The sequence below is a fragment of the Mangifera indica genome, chromosome 10, assembly GCF_011075055.1.
Source record: "Mangifera indica cultivar Alphonso chromosome 10, CATAS_Mindica_2.1, whole genome shotgun sequence".
Lineage (NCBI taxonomy): Eukaryota > Viridiplantae > Streptophyta > Magnoliopsida > Sapindales > Anacardiaceae > Mangifera > Mangifera indica.
The window spans coordinates 7,268,051-7,287,418 of NC_058146.1; the positions used below are offsets into that span (position 1 = coordinate 7,268,051).

At 28.9% G+C, this 19,368-nt stretch overlaps 2 protein-coding genes across 2 annotated transcripts; both read left to right on the top strand.

Annotated features, from left to right (window-relative positions):
• Window positions 1-700: 700 nt before the first annotated feature.
• On the top strand, window positions 701-2,025 carry LOC123227088 (40S ribosomal protein S28). Its single transcript, XM_044651725.1, has 2 exons — window positions 701-763; window positions 1,598-2,025. Exon 2 carries the CDS (start codon window positions 1,599-1,601, stop codon window positions 1,794-1,796), a length of 198 nt encoding a protein of 65 aa, XP_044507660.1. The 5' UTR covers window positions 701-763; window position 1,598; the 3' UTR covers window positions 1,797-2,025.
• Window positions 2,026-13,232: 11,207 nt separating this feature from the next.
• On the top strand, window positions 13,233-15,252 carry LOC123226957 (40S ribosomal protein S5). The gene is made up of 5 exons (XM_044651543.1): window positions 13,233-13,367; window positions 13,460-13,566; window positions 14,283-14,554; window positions 14,711-14,914; window positions 14,988-15,252. The coding sequence occupies exons 2-5, from the start codon at window positions 13,465-13,467 to the stop codon at window positions 15,040-15,042; spliced, it is 633 nt and encodes a 210-aa protein (XP_044507478.1). The 5' UTR covers window positions 13,233-13,367; window positions 13,460-13,464; the 3' UTR covers window positions 15,043-15,252.
• The last annotated feature ends 4,116 nt before the right edge of the window (window positions 15,253-19,368 follow it).

Genomic DNA, 19,368 nt, shown 5'->3' on the forward strand with positions numbered 1-19,368 from the left:
ATTAGTTATTAAAACTAAGGAGAAAAAAAGGAAAACTTTTTCTCTGTTTAAATAAAAATCTCTAAATGAAGTTTTTAGGATGTAAGTAAATGTTTCAAAATTTGAGGGGGTAGTTATTCATTCTAAAAATACAAAACCCTAAAAACATAGATGTTGAGGGCGAAAGATTAATTTTTTAAAATTTAGTTTAGATGAAATGATTAGTTTTTAAAACTAAGGAGAAAAAAAGGAAAACTTTTTCTTTATTTAAATAAAAATCTCTAAATTATGATTTTATTTTTTATTGTAACAATTAAAACTAACAGATGGGTAAATATTTAGGTTTTAAAAGCTAATAAGAATGAGTTCTATTTACACTAAACCTTGAGTGGGAATTGTCATTTGGCCTATTAAGAATAATGTATAATTAATTTACATTATGCAATTATTTGAAAAAAAAAAAAAGAAAATGAAATCAAAACATAACCATGGCCACAATGCTGACGGACTAGGACTGAAGTCCCAACAGTAAATTCGACCTCAAATCCAACGGCTGAAGATGCTAAATCAAAACCGTAACTTCGATCAAGTACAATCACGCTACATCTGAACTCCTACTTGCACCAAAATTTCTTTTCTTATCGCTTGACCCAAATACCCCTACCCAGTAACCCGTCCGCCTATATAAAACATCATCAAGCTAGGGTTTAACTCCCACCGTGCAAGAAGAAATAGCAGCCGCATCAACACTACAGCCTCTCTTTCTACCCACATCTTCCCTCAGGTTCTGTGCTCTCTCATCGCTCGTAGCTTCTGTTTATCGTCATTTTTAACAAGTTTTATCATGATTTTCGTGTTGTTTTATCAATTTATCTCGTTTATTTATTTATATATTATAATTTTAATTAAAATCTCGTCATGATGAATATCATCTGTTTAAAATCCTTTCGACCTTGTTTTAACATGATTTACATGTTCTATCAAAATTTTTCGTTCATTTATTTATTATTTTCATTTTATTTAGGTTTATTTGTTGTGTGTATTGTATGTTCCTGTGATTTAATTACATTAGATCTGTTTGGCTGCTGAGAATTTTGTTTAATCTCGCTTTGTAAAAGAAAATTTTACTTGTTTGAAGGTTATGAAATTTACTAGTACGAAACATATACACTTGCTTATCTACATTCATGAATGATTTGTTTGGCTGCAGAGAAAATAATCAATTACATTTAAGATTTAAAGTTTATTCTGAATAATATGTTGATAAATAGGCCTTATTATAACCTGATCTTGTGAACTCGCTTAGAGAACTTGACAATTAAATCTGCTGGCTACCGGGCCCTAGAATCTTCTAGAAGCAAAAAACTTTTGTTTACTTAAAATTTGTTTTCTGTATTGATAAAAAAAGAAGCTTATTGAGCTTTCAGAATGGTCGAGTTAATTTCGGTTTCTTAATTTAGTTTAAACTTTGAAGTAGTTCCTTTTCTGTTGATTGCAAATTGTGATGAAATAGGGGTTTTATCAAGTTTGTTTATCTGAGTTTTACTGTTTCCTTTTTTTATTTGCCGTATTGTTTATTGAGCCACATTTGCTTAACTCTTGTAATTTGTGTATGCAGAATGGATTCTGCTATTAAGCATGCTGTGGTAGTGAAAGTTATGGGACGAACAGGTTCAAGGGGGCAGGTGACTCAGGTTAGAGTCAAGTTTTTGGATGATCAAAACCGGTTCATCATGAGGAATGTGAAGGGACCCGTGAGAGAAGGTGATATCCTTACCCTTCTTGAGTCTGAGAGAGAAGCTAGGAGGTTGCGATGATTTGTCCGATCATCTCTCTAGTCATACTATCTTCCTCAACAGATTTTTGGTGACTAGGGTGTGATTGTTGTTTTAATGACTAGTTGAATGGCAATGTTTTTTGAGTTTTCTAACTTCATATTTTATTAAGTTTGGTATTAAAGACTTTTATTTTGAAGATGTGGTTTATGTTCATGGGATGATTAGTAATCATTTTACTTGTGAAATTAAAGTGACTTTGGCTTAAAGATATTGCTGTCTTGTTCAAATGTGTTATTGCATAGATTACGCTTTCTTGCGCATTCCTTCTTGAATGGGAAAATATTTCCCTTTTTTTGTACTTTAGTTGCTGTTCATCTCATAGGCAAGTAGAAAAGGAGGTAAAATGATTACGAAAATGATAGTAACATTATCTAGCATAGTTAGTAAATACCTGTTTACATGTATGTTTTCTTGTATTTTCAGATTGAAATGTATAAAATGTCTGATATATATATGTTTGTTATATTAAACAATCTTATATTATTAAATTTTTAAAATTTTTAAAATATTTTTCTTTGGGTGAGGACACAAAGTACTGGACGGTTTTGTTTTAAAGTTTAACAATCTCTTTATTTATTTTTTATTTTTATTTCTCTCTATCAACTCATTGTTTAATCATTTAATTTCATGTTGGTGAGCTGTTTCATTGTTTCTACTGCAGAAAGATCTTGAACTATTTATAGTGGTATGATAAATTTGTTTTATCATTATCATTTGATCTTAGAGTTAAGTCTTGTCAAATTTTGAAGGAAAAAAGTTTTGGGTAATACAATTATGGGTGGGCAAATATCTGTTAGGTAGGAACCAGAATCAAATATAGTGAAACCATCGCTTCTGAAACTTGGACAAATTACTGCATATTGAGAACCAAAACTGACATGGAACCGATCGATTCGTATTGCTTCAAATATCTCTTCACCAGCTTGAATCCTTTTTGGTGAAATGCATAGCAGATTGTAAGGGAACTAAAAACCCTTCGTGCTAGGAAGCTAAAACAAGCAAAAGAAATCACTGAATTTTCAGACCAATCAGACTACAAAATGCTGAATCGGTATCTAAAACCTTGGTGATGAACAATAATTGAAAACTAATACTAATGGTAAAATTATCATTGTATTAATAATATTAAAATGTATATAATTTTACCTCACTTTCTCTTCGGGATTTGGAAAACTCATAATTCACCCTCTAATTTTAACTTTGAAAAGTAATTATTTTTCTCCTTAATTTCACTGTAAACTTCGGTAATGGCAATGGCTGCTATCATTGTCTCCACTTGTGCAGCAGAAAAGGGAGATGGTTGATGATGTTGACATAGAAGAAGTTCATCTCCATCAACGAAGAAGAGATGGAGACAAATCTATCTCGTCTCTCTGTCGAGAAAGAGACAAAGATGATTCCTCTCCATATCTTTGTCGACGGAGACAGAAGACGGCGAAGATTTATCCTCTTCTTTCTTTGTTAACATACTCGACAAAGAGATAATTTTGTGGATAGAGACGAAGTTCTTTGTCTCCGTTGATATCGTCTCTCTCCTTTGCAGAACTAAGCTATTATCGGATTTTTCAACAAATTCTAGGTTTTTTTTTTTTGTTGAGGGGGGAGGAGGTTATTTTTCAAAGTTGAGGCAAGAGAGTAAAATACGAATTTTCAAAATCCGAGACAGAAAATAAAATAAAATAATATATTTTTTAATATTATTATAAAAATGATGAATTTATCTTTAATTCTAACAAAAAATTTTAATAACAGTTGGTCTATAGATGAAATTTTAAGTTTTTCAAATTCTATAAGTGTATATTTATTTTTACGTAAAAACTTAAGTGAAAAGTAGTCTTTCGGCCTACTAAATGTAACAAATTATAACATATTGAAATAAGATTTGTAGGGAAGGTAATTATCAAAAAAAAAAAAAAAAAAGCTTATGGAGGAATATAGCATTAGCCCATAACAAAAGCCCCAACTTCTTTGCGACTGGAGAAAAAGGATTAGAAATATTGAATTTGAACTCTACTGGGAAGTTAGTCATCTGAACGGGATAATTACCAACTTCAAATATATCAGATGAAATATTCATCATAGAACAAAAAGGGTATAAATCATCTGCAGACTACCTATTCCCTTCCTCCACCTGATTTCTTTTCTTCTTTATTCTTTCTCATGGCATCCTTAAGAACAAGCTACATTATTGACAACCAAAAAACAAAGAATGGGAAGTTCACAAAAAATTACAAGAAATTAATATAAAATCAACTTTCGGTTCAAGAATGGACCTTAGTCGATTCTAGTCGGGTTTTGGTATTATTTTTGGTTTTTTAATTTTTCACAAGGTATTTGGATTCACTCACCCTTGAGTATAATCACTAGAGCTTTGGCAAGTGATGTAAAACAATATGTAATATTTTTAGGATTATTTTTATTTAGAGTTTAGGTTTATTAACAATAGAGAATTAGGGTTGGACTCAAACTGAGTTGGCTCAAGCTCAAAAGTTTATTCGACTTTGAATTTGAGTCGAGTTTGAGTTAGAAGATTTAACTTGTTTTTATAATCGAGTCAAACTTAACTTAAAGAGAATTCAATTCGGTCTTACTCACAGGTAGGTGGATGGTTCAATTTCATTCAAATTTAGTTTGTGGTTTGATTCAAATTATATTAAATAATTGTTAAAACAATCTTATTTTATCCATTATTAGAAAAAATTACATTATTTTGTTAACAAATTACGAATTTAAACTATAAATCTGAATCACAAATTCAAACTATAAACTCAAACTAAATTCAAATCAAATCATTTTTATTCGAGTCAAATTCAAGTCACCATTAATTTTGACTCAGTTCGTATGTATCCCTATGCATGTAAAATAGAACCCAACGTTATTTATTAATTAGTTATTGTAAAATTCCATTTAATGAATTCCAAAAAGGAGTTAGCTTTTAAGTTTTCATTTTGTGATTAGTTATTGTGTGAGTTTTCTCATTTTATTATTTTAAAAACGTATTATTGATATTATGTTGTATTAAATTAAAAAATATATATATATATATATATATATATATATATATATATATATATATATATATATATATATATATATATATATATTATGTATTTCTCATATTCAAATTTATAATCAAATTTTTTTTAACATACTTTCACCATTTACTGTATCATATTCATTCTCATACTTACTGGTTTAAATGATCGTAGAATATTTATATAATCATATCTAAATAACATAATATTGAGTGTAAGTAGAGTAAAGTGTCATTTTCAAAACTTGCTAAGAGCAAATGGGCATTTCCTTTATCTTATTTTAGAAATTATAATATTTGCCTTATATATTTTAAAAATATGTTTACAGTTCTAATAATTTTAATATAATATTTATGCCTTTAATTTGTTGAATTCTATTAATATTTTGATATATAATTATAATTTTTGAAACTATTGAAATGAATATTAAAATTTAAAAATAAAAAACACCGTCAAACATTTATGAATTTCTAAAGCCCCCTAAAATTTTCACTAGCACCCCTAAATTAAAAAAAAAAAAATTTATTCAAATATAAAATTATGTATTATTAACGTCATATTCATACTTGTACTAATTATATTTTTAATTTTAATTGAAATTAATATAAATTATGATATAAAAAAATTTAACAAAACTTATGCAGACATAGTGTTATTTAACTAGAGGATTTTTTTTTGTCTTTTCAATAAAAAAAATTAACAGATTTTTTTAATCAGTTTAATAAATGGGTGAGAAATTAATTTTTTCAAACTTAAATAATGAGAATTGCCATTTCATCAAACTTGCGTGGAAAATGGCCTATTTTGTACAAATATTTTAGATGGCCTAATCAGGGGATATTAATTAAAATAGGCAGCCGCTTTCCCGCTTAAACGTTTTTCAGCAGCAATTCATATGTTTTACCTTAAGCGAATTGAATTTTTCATTCCAAAAATACCCTCATTTAATTTCTCAATGTTTACTATAGTATTTCGCCGATTAATTATTTATGTTTAACTATACGCATTAAGATTAATTTATCTGTAATGAATAAAATCTACAGATTGAAAATGTTAATCTATGAATAAAATTGAAAAACACATTGAAAATCTATAGATTGAATAAAATTTACGAATAAAATCTACAAATTTTATAAAATTTATTTTATAAAATCTATAAATTTATAAAATAATTAAATTTAAAATTGATTGATATATATGAAAAATAATTGATATATCGAAAACGGTACGTTTTTTTCAAAACGGTGCATTTTCTCAAAAGGGGTGCAAAAAGGGAATGAAAATACAAACGAATGTGTGAAAATACAAATGGGTGTGTGAAAATACAAATAGGTGCATGGAAATACAAAATAAGTGCGTAAAAATATAAACAGGTGTGTGAAAATGTGAAAGGGTGCGTAAAAATACAAACGAGTGCGTGAAAATATAAAAGGGTGAGTGAAAATGTGAAGGGGTGCGTAAAAATACAAACGGGTATGTGAAAATGTGAAAAGGTGCGAGAATTGACTAAAGAATACGGGTGCATGAAAGGGTGCTGGAAATTGCGGGGTGCGGGATTATAAAAAGGGGTGCGAGAGAAGAAGTTTCTCCCGCACCCCTTTACAATATATATTAATTATTATATATTATAAATATAATATATTTATATTATAAATATATTTTATTATATTATATATTATTATAAATATATTATATTATATTTATTAATATAATATAAATATAATATAATATATATTAATATAATATATTTATAATATAATATATATTATAATTCTCCTGTACCATTTTTATAATTTCCCCGCACTCTTTTTGTTTTTCCCGCACCCCTTTTGTTTTTTACGCATTCGTTTTGTATTTTCACGCACCACTTCACAATTTCAAGCACATGTTTGTATTTTTACACACCCGTTTTGTATTTTCACACACCCGTTTGTATTTTCAAGCCCCTCTTCACAATTTCACGTACCCGTTTGTATTTTTACGCACTCATTTTGTATTTTCACTCACCCCTTCACATTGTCACGCACCCGTTTGTATTTTTACACACCTATTTTGTGTTTATTATTTTCACGCACCCCTTTTCTGAAAGGTGCAGGAATTATAAAAGGGGTGCGTGAAAATAATAAACACAAAACGGGTGTGTAAAAATACAAACGGGTGCGTGACAATGTGAAGGGGTGCGTGAAAGTACAAACGGGTACATGAAATTGTGAAGGGGTGTGAAAATACAAACGAGTGCGTGAAAATACAAAACAGGTGCGTAAAAATACAGACAGGTGCTTAAAATTGTGAAGGGGTGCACGAAAATACAAAACGGGTGTGTAAAAATATAAACGAGTACGTGAAATTGTGAAGGGGTGTATGAAAATACAGACGGGTGCATGAAAATATGAAAGGGGTGCATGAAAATGTGAAGGGGTGCGTGAAAATATAAACGAGTGCGGGAAAAACAAAAAGGGTGTAGGGAAATTATAAAAACTGTACAGGAGAATTATAATATATATTATATTATAAATATATTATATTAATATATATTACATTATATATTATTATATTTATATTATATTAATAAATATATTTATAATAATATATAATATAATATATATTAATATATTATATTTATAATATATAATAATTAATATATATTGTAAAGGGGTGCGAGAGATCCCCCCACACCTCGCACCCCGCAATTTCCCGCACCCTTTACACATTTTTTGCACCCTTCATGCACCCACACCTTTTAGTAAATTCCCGCACCTTTTTATGCACCTGTACAAATTCTCACACCCTTTCACGCACCCGTATCTTTTAGTCAATTCTCGCACCCTTTCACATTTTCAAGCATCCGTTTGTATTTTTACGCACCCCTTCATATTTTTACCCACCCATTTGTATTTTCACACACCCTTTCACATTTTCACGCACCCGTTTGTATTTTTACACATTTGTTTTGTATTTTCATGCACCTATTTGTATTTTCATGCACTCATTTGTATTTTCACACACTCGTTTGTATTTTCATTCCCTTCCCGCACCCCTTAACACTTTCCTGCACCCCTTTTGAGAAAACGCACCGTTTTGAAAAAAACGTACCGTTTTTTATATATCAATTATTTTTCATATATATCAATCAATTTTAAATTTAATTATTTTATAAATTTATAGATTTTATAAAATGTGTAGATTTTATTCATAAATTTTATTCAATCTATAGATTTTCAATGTGTTTTTCAATTTTATTCATATATTGACATTTTTAATCTGTAGATTTTATTCATTACAGATAAATTAATCTTAATGCGTATAGTTAAACGTAAGTAATTAATCGGCGAAATACTACGGTAAACGTTGAGAAATTAAATAAGGGTATTTTTGGAATGAAAAATTCAATTTGCTTAAAAAGGTAAAACATATGAATTGCTGTCGAAAAACGCTTAAGCGGGAAAACAGCTACCTATTTTAATTAATATCCCCTCATTTAAACTAATAAGTTAAATTTAACAATCGGGTGAGAAATTATTTTTTTAAACTAAAATGATTAAAATCTATTATTTTATTGAATGTTAATGTAGGAAATAGTAGTTCGGCCTACCAAATAATGTTTGGTTAAGCAAAATTAATAAATCTTTTCTGTTTCATTTTTTGAACACGTATGTTTAGATACTAATTATATTTCTATGGAAAACACAGATTAAGATAATTTATTTATTATTTTAATTTATTAGCTTTTTAAAAAAAATATTTTTCAAGTGTTGTTTTAATTTCTAAAGCAAAAAAAGTATTCACAAAATGCGAAATGAAGATCTCCATAGTGTTTATAAACTAAAACTAGAAAATTATTACCATATTCAACCATAAACTCACCTATTAACTATTAATTAGTCATCTACTTATGTTTTTAGAAAGAATAGTATTATGTGTATAAGACTATTTTTTATTTAAGTTTTAATACAAAGATAAATATATACCTGTGAGATTTCAAAAATTCAAACACTTATCTATATGCTAACTTTTGTTAAAGGGTTTATCACTAAACTCTAAAACCTGTGAGATTTCAATATTATATGTATAAACAGTATACGTTCATTGGCCAAAAGACTATTTTTCATCTAATTTTTAATATAATGACAAATACATTTGTTGGCCAAACAGTAATGTTATTTTAGAAAGAGTAATGTTATATGTACAAACAATATACATTCATTGGCCAAAAGACTATTTTTCATCTAAGTTTTAATATAATGACAAATACATACCTGTGAAATTTCAAAAATTCAAACACTCACCCATGCGCTAACTTCTGTTAAAGGTAATGATATAATTGTCATTTTTTACTAAACCCTAAAACTTTAAAAATTTATAATATTCCTCCCTTTAGTTTAGAAAACTAACAATTCCCCAAGTGATTAAACTTTGAAAAGTTGCATTTTCCCCTATGTTTTTTCTTCCTTCTCTGGCGATCGAATGTCGTTCCCACCATCAGCGGACCTTTTTACCATCTTCTACTCTTGTCGCCAACCTTCCCACTAGACCAATTTCATTGAATGAAAATGAAACGATTCATCGTCTTCTCCTCCTCTATTGAACAAAGACAAATTGTCTTCATTCGACCAATAAATCGACATCAGACTAATCTTTTGATGTCAATCCATTCAAATCCAAATCGTTCCTTGACCACAGACGCGACGAAGATAGTGGGAAGGAACACGTTCGTTGAGTGACAAATTTGGATGATTGCATTTGTGACCAAAAAACGGTGGTCATGTCTTTGTCTAAGATGCGGGAGAGAGCATCGACAGATGGAAGGTTGGCCGAAGAATGTTGGTGGAGAAGGAAGAGATGGAATGAAACCCTAAGAAGAAAATGTAACTTTTAAACTTTTGGGTGAGGAGGGAAATGTTAGTTTTTTAAATTATTAGGGGAGAATGAGATAAAATTTTAGTTTTTCGATATTATTGGTTAAATGACGATTTTACTTTTATAATTAATAACAAATTTTAACAAAACTAACAAGATGAATGAGTATATATTTGTCTTTACATTCAAACTTAGATAGAAAATAGTTATTTAACCATAAATATATATTTATTTATTCCAACGAATTGAAATAATAATATATTCACAACATTGAATACAAAATAAGATTTACCCACTTAAGTTATCATTTTGTTTACGGTTTTTGAAAATAATCTTTCTCGGTTTTATGTAGACACATCAATTGGGTCGGGCTCTATTGTAGTGTGTCGGGTTTGGCTTATGATTCTTCTGAGTCAGACTGTAGATTTTAATATTAGGCCCATAGATCAATTTGACACGGTAATAAAATTAAAAAATTAAAAAAAGAAAATGACAAAAGCCTTAGCTGCTTCTGCTACATAGGCAGAAGCTTTCAATGACTATTAGCTGTTGTTTTATTTTTTTTAAATTTTTAATTTTTTCTATATAAACCAATCCAAATATTTTCCATTCTAGTTTTACTTATAAATCTCCCAATCTCAATTTTTTTTATTCTACTCTTTATTTCATTTTTTCTTATCAACTTTCTTTCAAAAACTGTCTAGATTTACAAATAATAATTCTTTGCGTTTGTAATTTCGTTTTCATTTCAATTTTATCATTACAAAATATTACAAATAAATCCAATGTTAAATAAATTCAATCTATTTAAATATTATCATGTTAGAACTGATGATATTATTGATGATGTACAAAGTGAAATAGGTGGAGCACCAACGTGTGAAAATGGTACAGGCACTAACTCACATTCGTTGGAGAGAAAAAAAAAAACATCAATGGTGAGAAGCACTTCAATCGAATAGAGAAAACGATCAAAAGAAAATTAATTCTCCAAACAATATATAAACATTGTGGTTTTTCTTTGATATATGCAAGTACGAGTGGCATGAGACATCTTCACTAACACATTATTAATTATTATAAAAAAATTTCACATAAGCTTAGAGAACAGAAACAAATTGTATTCACTCGATCGTGATTTATTGGTCCCGACGCCAGTTCAGTAGGAGGTTCGAGTGGTTTCGAACACATGAGATAAATGTCAATTTTTGTGTACAATCAAATAAAGATGTGAAACTACATGACTAAGTATATAATTGCTTCTGATCAATCTTTTAGTTATATAGAAGATGAAATTTTATAATAAATTATGCAAAATAGTGTTCAACCGACATTTAAAAGAATTTATAGGCTAACTCTTAGTTAGATATCTTGAGAAATTATGAATTAATGAAATTAAAAATTATTAGAGAATCAAGTAATTTTAATAGTGTTGTTTCAATAAATTCTGATTTATGGACTACTACGAATCAAGATATAAGGTATCTATATACAACTGTCCATTATATTAATTTTGATTGGTAGCTATACAAAAAAAATTATTACATTTAAAAATTTAGAATATCTGCATGATGGTCTTATAATTTATCGTGTATTAGTAAATATTTTTTAGGAATACAAAATTAATATTTCTATTTTTATAATTATTTTTGATAATGCCAAAAATAATGATAAAGTTATTGAATATATGTATAATAATTTATCTTCTCGATTTAATGAAAAATTATTTTATATTAGATATGTATGTCATCATCCCTATTACGGGTATAAACATATCATCAATTACGTAAATCAATGGAAAAAGAAAAAAAATTAAAAATTGATTTTAAAACTAAATAGAATTCAACATACCTCATATTGAAAGAGTGTGAAGGATATAAAGTTCCTAAAATATAATGCTTCAATACCCAATCAAAAGATTTGACAAACCCTATTTTTTTAACAGATTAAGATTATGAGATAGCTATAACTCTAATGAATATGTTAAAGCTATTGAAAATAATCACGAACTATTGTTCAGATGTGTATTATCCGACTACTTGTTCAATAATATATAGTATGATAGAAATATGTGATATTTTTAAAGAATATGGGTCTCATGACTCTCATCGTATTTTTCAAAATATATCTAAGCAAATGAAACAAAAATTTTAAAAATATTGGAATAAAATTTTTTTACTTTATTCTGCAACTATTGTTTTAGAGTTTAGGGAAAAAATTAATATACTACAAATTTTATTTGATGTTATTCATGAAAAATTGTCAATTAATAACAATGTTAATCTGTTAAATATGTTCAAGATTTTTTACTTGAAATGTATAATATTTATAAAAAAAATATGGAAGGACTAGACAAAATTTTGTATTAGAGGTAAGTTCTGATAGTTAACGCAAAAAAAATTATACATATGATCTCTTTTATACGAAGGTAAATAGTTTGTTAGTCAAAGTATAAATTACGGTCAATTTTATAATTATATCAATATTGACCGTTATCCATAAATTATTCAATGATATAATGTTAAAAAATTAGGTATTTCGATATGGTGAAAAAACAAGGCAGAAACTTTTTTTGTGCTTATTATAATGACCCGACACCTACTAACACCATCAATCATGATTGTAGCATCAGAATTCGCTTTTAGTATAGGTAAGTGAGTGCTAGATGAAAGACGATTCAATTTAGACCCAAACATAGTCGAGGCAATAATGTGTATAAAAAATTGGTTTAAAACTAATTTCAAATTAAAGAATCGGGTGACAAAAAATATCTTTGAAGAATTTATAAATTTGAACATTGAGATGAGTAGATAAATGGTATGGTATGTATATTTTATTTATGTTTTAATTATATAGTATGCAGATTAATTTATTTGTACTATGTTATATACTTATAATATTTTTCATCATATAACTATGATATTCCTCCGCCACAAGTAAGAGATTATAAATAAAATGTTCGAAGTACTATCATCGGTTTTAATAATTAAAAAATGATTTGTATTTTAATTTTTTAATTAATTTTTTTTAAAATTTATTTAAATGGGTGTTTGATTAAGGTCCACCTGATCAAACCTTATATATAGGAGCAGACCTTGGCCCTTAAAAATTATATGAGTCAATCTAGTCCAAAAACCCATTATTGTATGAATCTAAGACCCCACCTAGCCCATGGGACCGATGGATCGAGATAGAGCCGTCACGCTTGGACCCATGGACATGTCTAGTTTAATGAATAAAAAAAAATTTAAAATGTATAATTTAAAATAATCAAGTTATAATTATTAAAGCACATAGCCAAAAAGATTTTGTTATTTAATTAAACACTAAATTATATAATGATATGTATAAATATACATATATTTGTATACTTAAAATTGATTGGTGTTGTATTGCTCCTAATTAAAATAATTAGTCTAAAAATGTAATGCCCAATAGAGGAGCTTCTCAATATTCCACGTGTCGGCCATTGTGTATCAATATGCACCTGAGCACACTGCATCATACCCAGACCCTACTGATACTTGGACACGCGTATAAAATGCTGGAACCCTAATGCCCCATCTTCACTCGCCTGTGAGAGCTTCTTTGTGAGCAGCCGCGCTTTCGGTAAAACCTTATTCTCGCCCTGTCTCTGAATAGCGCTCTTTGCGTACAGGTCCTCCTCTCTCTCTCAATGGCGTTCTCTATATCAGTCTCCATCTCTTTCTCTCGAATAAGACTGATTTTTGTATCGTATTTTTTGCACAGGTAAGATGGCAGCAACCACTCTGGCGCCGGTCCAACCGTCTCAGGACTCGAATCAGCCTCACTACGATGTGAAGCTCTTTAACCGATGGACCTTTGACGATGTTCAGGTCTCTAAATTTAATCTCTTCTCATTCACCTTCTTTTAGAGATTTTCTTTTGTTTTGTGGATTTGATTTCTTTTTATGATGTTTTGTCAGTTTGTTTTCGTTTTATGATGCTTTTTTTTTGTTAAGAGGAATGTGATTTGAATTGTAGAATTAAGGTGTTCTGCTTTTTTAAAGTTTTCAAGAACTCGAGGCTTAGTCATATTGATTTTGATCGACGTAATTGGTTTTGCAAGCACTCGCGATAAAATTGGGAGAGAGTCGTAAAAATTTTCAGTGAAAATAAACGAATGTTTGTTGGAAATCTCAGGTTTAGAAATAGTTTGTGGATATGAGATTATATGTTATGACTAGTGAAATTACATTATTCAAGATTTATTTAGATGTTAGATCGATTCTTTTCATTGTGGGTCTTTTATTATTATTGGTCAAACACTGATACATTGTATTCGGATGATACAGCTTTTGGGTCTTTTATCATTCTTAGTTCAACGTTGATATAATGTTTTTAGATAATACGTTTGCATGATATTAGCTTTCTTCTTTTTTCGCATAATATATAATGATGTTAAGGAATTGTTTGCTTAACACTTGTGACAACTTATGATTCCTGTATTGAGAGTTTATAAGTTACTGGATTTTTATTGTAATTTGGACTTTATGATTGTGTAATTAGCAATTAATTTTATTTAGTGTATCTGATTCATTGTGTTGTGTAGGTTGTTGACATTTCATTGAATGATTACATTGGAGTTCAAGCTGCCAAGCATGCAACCTATGTTCCACATACTGCTGGAAGGTACTCAGTGAAACGTTTCAGGAAGGCACAGTGCCCAATCGTTGAGAGGCTTACGAACTCTCTGATGATGCATGGAAGGAACAATGGTAAAAAATTGATGGCTGTAAGGATTGTGAAGCATGCAATGGAAATCATTCACCTTTTGACTGACCAGAACCCAATCCAAGTCATTGTTGATGCCGTCATCAACAGGTATAGAAGTTGTATTTCCAGTTTTTTAGTTCATTTGAATTGCATTTAATGTATAGATATTTGGGTTGTCGAGAATATCTCTTTTTGCCCTTTGACATGATCATTTGTGCTGATGTTCTGGTCTAATTTTCTTTTCTCATGTCTTTTTTACTACAGTGGTCCACGTGAAGATGCTACTAGAATTGGATCAGCTGGTGTTGTTAGACGTCAGGCAGTTGATATTTCTCCATTGAGACGTGTAAATCAGGCCATCTATCTTCTTACCACTGGTGCTCGTGAATCAGCTTTCAGAAACATCAAGACTATTGCTGAGTGCTTGGCTGATGAACTCATCAATGCTGCCAAGGGTTCATCTAACAGGTAGTCTAGCCTCTATTATATGTCAATCCTCTTTTCTTAGTTGAAAACTGATTATATGTGGTTGTATTTTCAGCTATGCCATCAAGAAGAAGGATGAAATTGAGAGAGTTGCCAAGGCCAACCGCTGAAGAGTTATTAGAGAACCAGAGAACAATTCTTGTTTTTTATCAGTACTTTATGGGATCACCTTTTATCACTTGGACATATTAAGAATGGGTTTTTTGGTTTTCTATTTATTTTGAAAATTGGATGTCTCTTTGGTTGAAGTTTTGAATAGGATTATTTTAAGATGTTTTAGTTAATTAAAAGTTAATCTTATAATTTGCGCATTGTTGAGATGTTATGTCATATATATTTTCTCTATTACTTTTCAGGCTAATATATTCGGTTGTCTTTATGTTTTTGAAACGGACTGACAGTGTTTAGCTCAATTTAAGCCTTCGAAGGTTTGCAGATGATGTTTCTGCCCATCTTCTAGACTGACTGGCTATCGTTAGTAAATTACGTCCAGTCGGTACACATTATTTTTTACTAATGTTTCCGAAGATTTACGGAGATTCTAATCTAGTTTCTAAAGAACATTTTTGTTTCAACTTTCATTTTTAGAACATACAAGTTAAAAGATAAGGGAATTAATTAACATAACTGTTTTTAAGGGGTGGATGAAATGTTACCATTAATTTTGGAGTTTTACCATTATGGTTGGCTTAATTTCAATTTTGTTGTCTATAATATATATATATATATATATATTGTGTAACATTCGAATTCAGGTGTGTCAGTAAACTCGACTTTCAAAATTATCCCTAGAGTTGATTTTATAACTTGTTGTGTAAAGAAATTGCAAAAGAATTAGAGAAAACTATTAAATGAGCAATATTTTTTAAAAGGGGTAAAATAGTCATTTTATAAAGATTCAAGGGACAAAGTGGGAATTAAAATTGAATGGCACACTTGAAATTATATGGTGGTGCTAAGGGTTTTTGGTAATTGACTAAGGATAAAATAGTAATTTATGAAAAAGCTTAAGGGCAAAATGGTCTAAAAGGCTTATAAAATATATACCCTATTCATTCTCTTCATCAATTACCGAGAACTCCATTATTTTTTTAGCTAAAGCTTCCCTTAACCAAAATTCACTAAAAACCTAGCTAAACCATCTAATTTCCAGAGGCTCCAGTTATAAAAAGTGTAGATTTGTCAATTCTGATCAATTCTAAGGTAAGAAATTTAATTTTTAAGCGATTTGAAATTCAGAGTTTTGATTGATGATTATATTTTTTGTTGATTAAGATTGCCAGAAAGAAGCAAAGAATGTGAATAAGCTTAAATCATCTATTTAACAAATAAAATGTAAGAATTTCATACTTTACATACTTAAAGTAAATTTGAGTTAGGTTATTTAAATAACCTTTACTTATATAAGTGTGTAAAGTATTAGAATTAAGGTGATTTATGCTTAAAAGGATAAAGAAATTCATTAGGATTCATAATGTAATTTTTGGCTATAAGGGCAAAAATATCATTTTATGTGATATAAGTTAATTTGGCTTAATTATGTGTATGATATGTGAAATAATAGTACAGACACGCTGAGTATGAAAGATATTAATACTGGTATGAAATGCTTTAAGTGTTGAGTATGATTTTCTTACTGACCCATAGTCGCTCACTCCGTTTAATTTAATATTTCACAGGTAAAGAAATGCAGCAAAGGTTCCCGAGGAGCACTAATGAGACATGAGACTGAGGGATGAAGACACCATATTATTGTTGATTTATATGTTTTGATGTATATGTGAATATATATATATATATATATATATATATATATATATATATATATATATATATTTGATGTAGATATTGGTGGATATGTATATTATATATGACTAGTTATGAAAATTGATTATAAAGTTCTGTGGGTGATAATTTTTATAATTGTTACTATTATGTACTTATTTGATTAATTGTGATTAAGTTGATGAAAATCCAGTGGGTTGGTAGGACTGGTTTGTGTGAATTATAAATTTGGAGTGTTACAGGACATAATGAAAAAGAGAAAAATATTCCCCGGGTCCTCTAAAATAGGGGAACTCATGCTGTTTTTCTGTAACACACCTATTGGTTAAGAGAGGTTACATTTATACAAAAAATGTAACATCTTTTAACCAATGGGTGTGTTACAGAAAAACAACATGAGTTCCCCTATTTTAGAGGACGTGGGGAATATTTTTCTCTTTTTTATTATGCCCTGTAACACTCCCAATTTGTAATTCACACAAACCAGTCCTATCAATCGACTGGATTTTCATCAACTTAATCACAATTAATCAAATAAATACATAATAGTAACAATTATAAAAATTATCACTCACAGAACTTTAAAATCAATTTTCATAACTAGCCGTATATATATATACATATCCACCAATATCTACATCAAGTATATATATATATATATATATATATATATATATATATATATATATATATATATATATATATATATATATATATATATATTCACATATACATCAAAACAAATAAATCAACAACAATATGGGGCCTTCATCCCTCAGCCTCATGTCTCATTAGTGCTCCTCGGGAACCTTTGCTGCATTTCTTTACCTGTAAAATATTAAATTAAACGGAGTGAGCGACTATGAGTCAGTAAGAAAATCATACTCGACACTTAAAACATTTCATACCAGTATTAATATCTTTCATACTCAGCGTGTCTGTACTATTTATATATAAAATTATTGACATGGACACGCATTAAACATATATCAAAATTCTCTTCTTTCACCAATTTATTCGTTTTCTTACTGTACAATAATTTATTCGTTATGATTTATACATGTATGAGTGTCATGACTTTTCTATTTTCTGATCATACATCTTTCTCAATTCTTTATCAGCCACATAGGCTTGCATGTATGGTTTCTAATGCAATTTACTTTCATAAAATATTTTCTGACTGGTCTAGACTACATATGACAGTACTTGTAGTCACCATACAAAGTATAATTCTCTCTGACACGCATATTTTTTTTTCTTTGCTGTCCACACAGTACAACTAATATTTTTCTTTTACTGTCCACACAATACAACTGATATTTTTCTTTTGCTGTCCACACAGTACAGCTGATATTTTTCTTTTGCTGTCCACACAATACAACCGGTTGTCCACATAGTATAATTGATTATTTTCTTTACTGTCCACACAGTACAGCTCGTGTGTAACAATTTTAAGTATGTTTTCTGCTTTTCTGTATCATATGAGTCATTATAAAACCAAAAATACTTGTTTTATATTTTCTGAAAGCATGCATGACTTAGAAAATATTTTTCCTCTTTCTTTATTTTTTTCTGAATCATGCATATGCTATGATTCCTTATGTATGCACGCATAACCATAATATGAAATATACTCATTCGTTATTTTCCCTTATTCTTTTCATTCCTTCTCAAATATCATATTATTTTCTCATGCATTTATATATATATATATATCATACTTCAAATTAATTTCAATTATACAATATAGGCTTAATATAAAAGTTATTTCACATATCATACACATAATTAAGCCAAATTAACCTATATCACATAAAATGACATTTTTGCCCTTATAGCCAAAAATTACATTATGAATCCTAATGAATTTCTTTATCCTTTTAAGCATAAATCACCTTAATTCTAATATTTTACACACTTATATAAGTAAAGATTATTTAAATAACCTAACTCAAATTTACTTCAAGTATGTAAAGTATGAAATTCTTACCTTTTATTTGCTAAATAGATGAGTTAAGCTTATTCACCTTCTTTTCTTCTTTCTGACAACCTTAATCAACCAAAAATATAATCATCCATCAAAACTCTAAATTTCACATCGCTTAAAAATTAAATTTTTTTACCTTAGAACTGATCAGAATTGACAGATCTATACTTTTTATAACTAGATCCTCTGGAAATTAGGTGGTTTAGTTAGGTTTTTGGTGAATTTTGGTTAAGGGAAGCTTTAGCTAAAAAAATAATGGAGTTCTCGGCAATTGATGAAGAGAATGAATAGGGTATATATTTTATAAGCCGTTTAGACCATTTTGCCATTAAGCTTTTCTATAAATTACTATTTTATCCTTAGTCAATTACCAAAAACCCTTAGCACCACCATATAATTTCAAGTGTGCCATTCAATTTTAATTCCCACTTTGTCCCTTGAATCTTTATAAAATGACTATTTTACCTCCTTTAAAAAATATTGCTCATTTAGTAGTTTTCTTTAATTCTTTTGTAATTTCTTTACACAACAAGTTATAAAATCAACTCTAAAAGTAATTTTGAAAGTAGAGTTTACTGACACACCTGAATTCGAATGTTACATATTGAATTTTGACTTATGTGGACTTGCATTACAAAAGTCATCTCAAATTCTTGTGTACGGT

Excerpts from the sequence above, each read along its gene's own strand:
- LOC123227088 (XM_044651725.1), top strand. The coding sequence starts at position 1,599 with ATGGATTCTGCTATTAAGCATGCTGTGGTAGTGAAAGTTATGGGACGA.
- LOC123226957 (XM_044651543.1), top strand. The coding sequence starts at position 13,465 with ATGGCAGCAACCACTCTGGCGCCGGTCCAACCGTCTCAGGACTCGAAT. Across the intron at positions 14,555-14,710 it reads GTTGATGCCGTCATCAACAG|TGGTCCACGTGAAGATGCTA; the intron begins GTATAGAAGTTG and ends TTTTTACTACAG. Across the intron at positions 14,915-14,987 it reads GCCAAGGGTTCATCTAACAG|CTATGCCATCAAGAAGAAGG; the intron begins GTAGTCTAGCCT and ends TTGTATTTTCAG.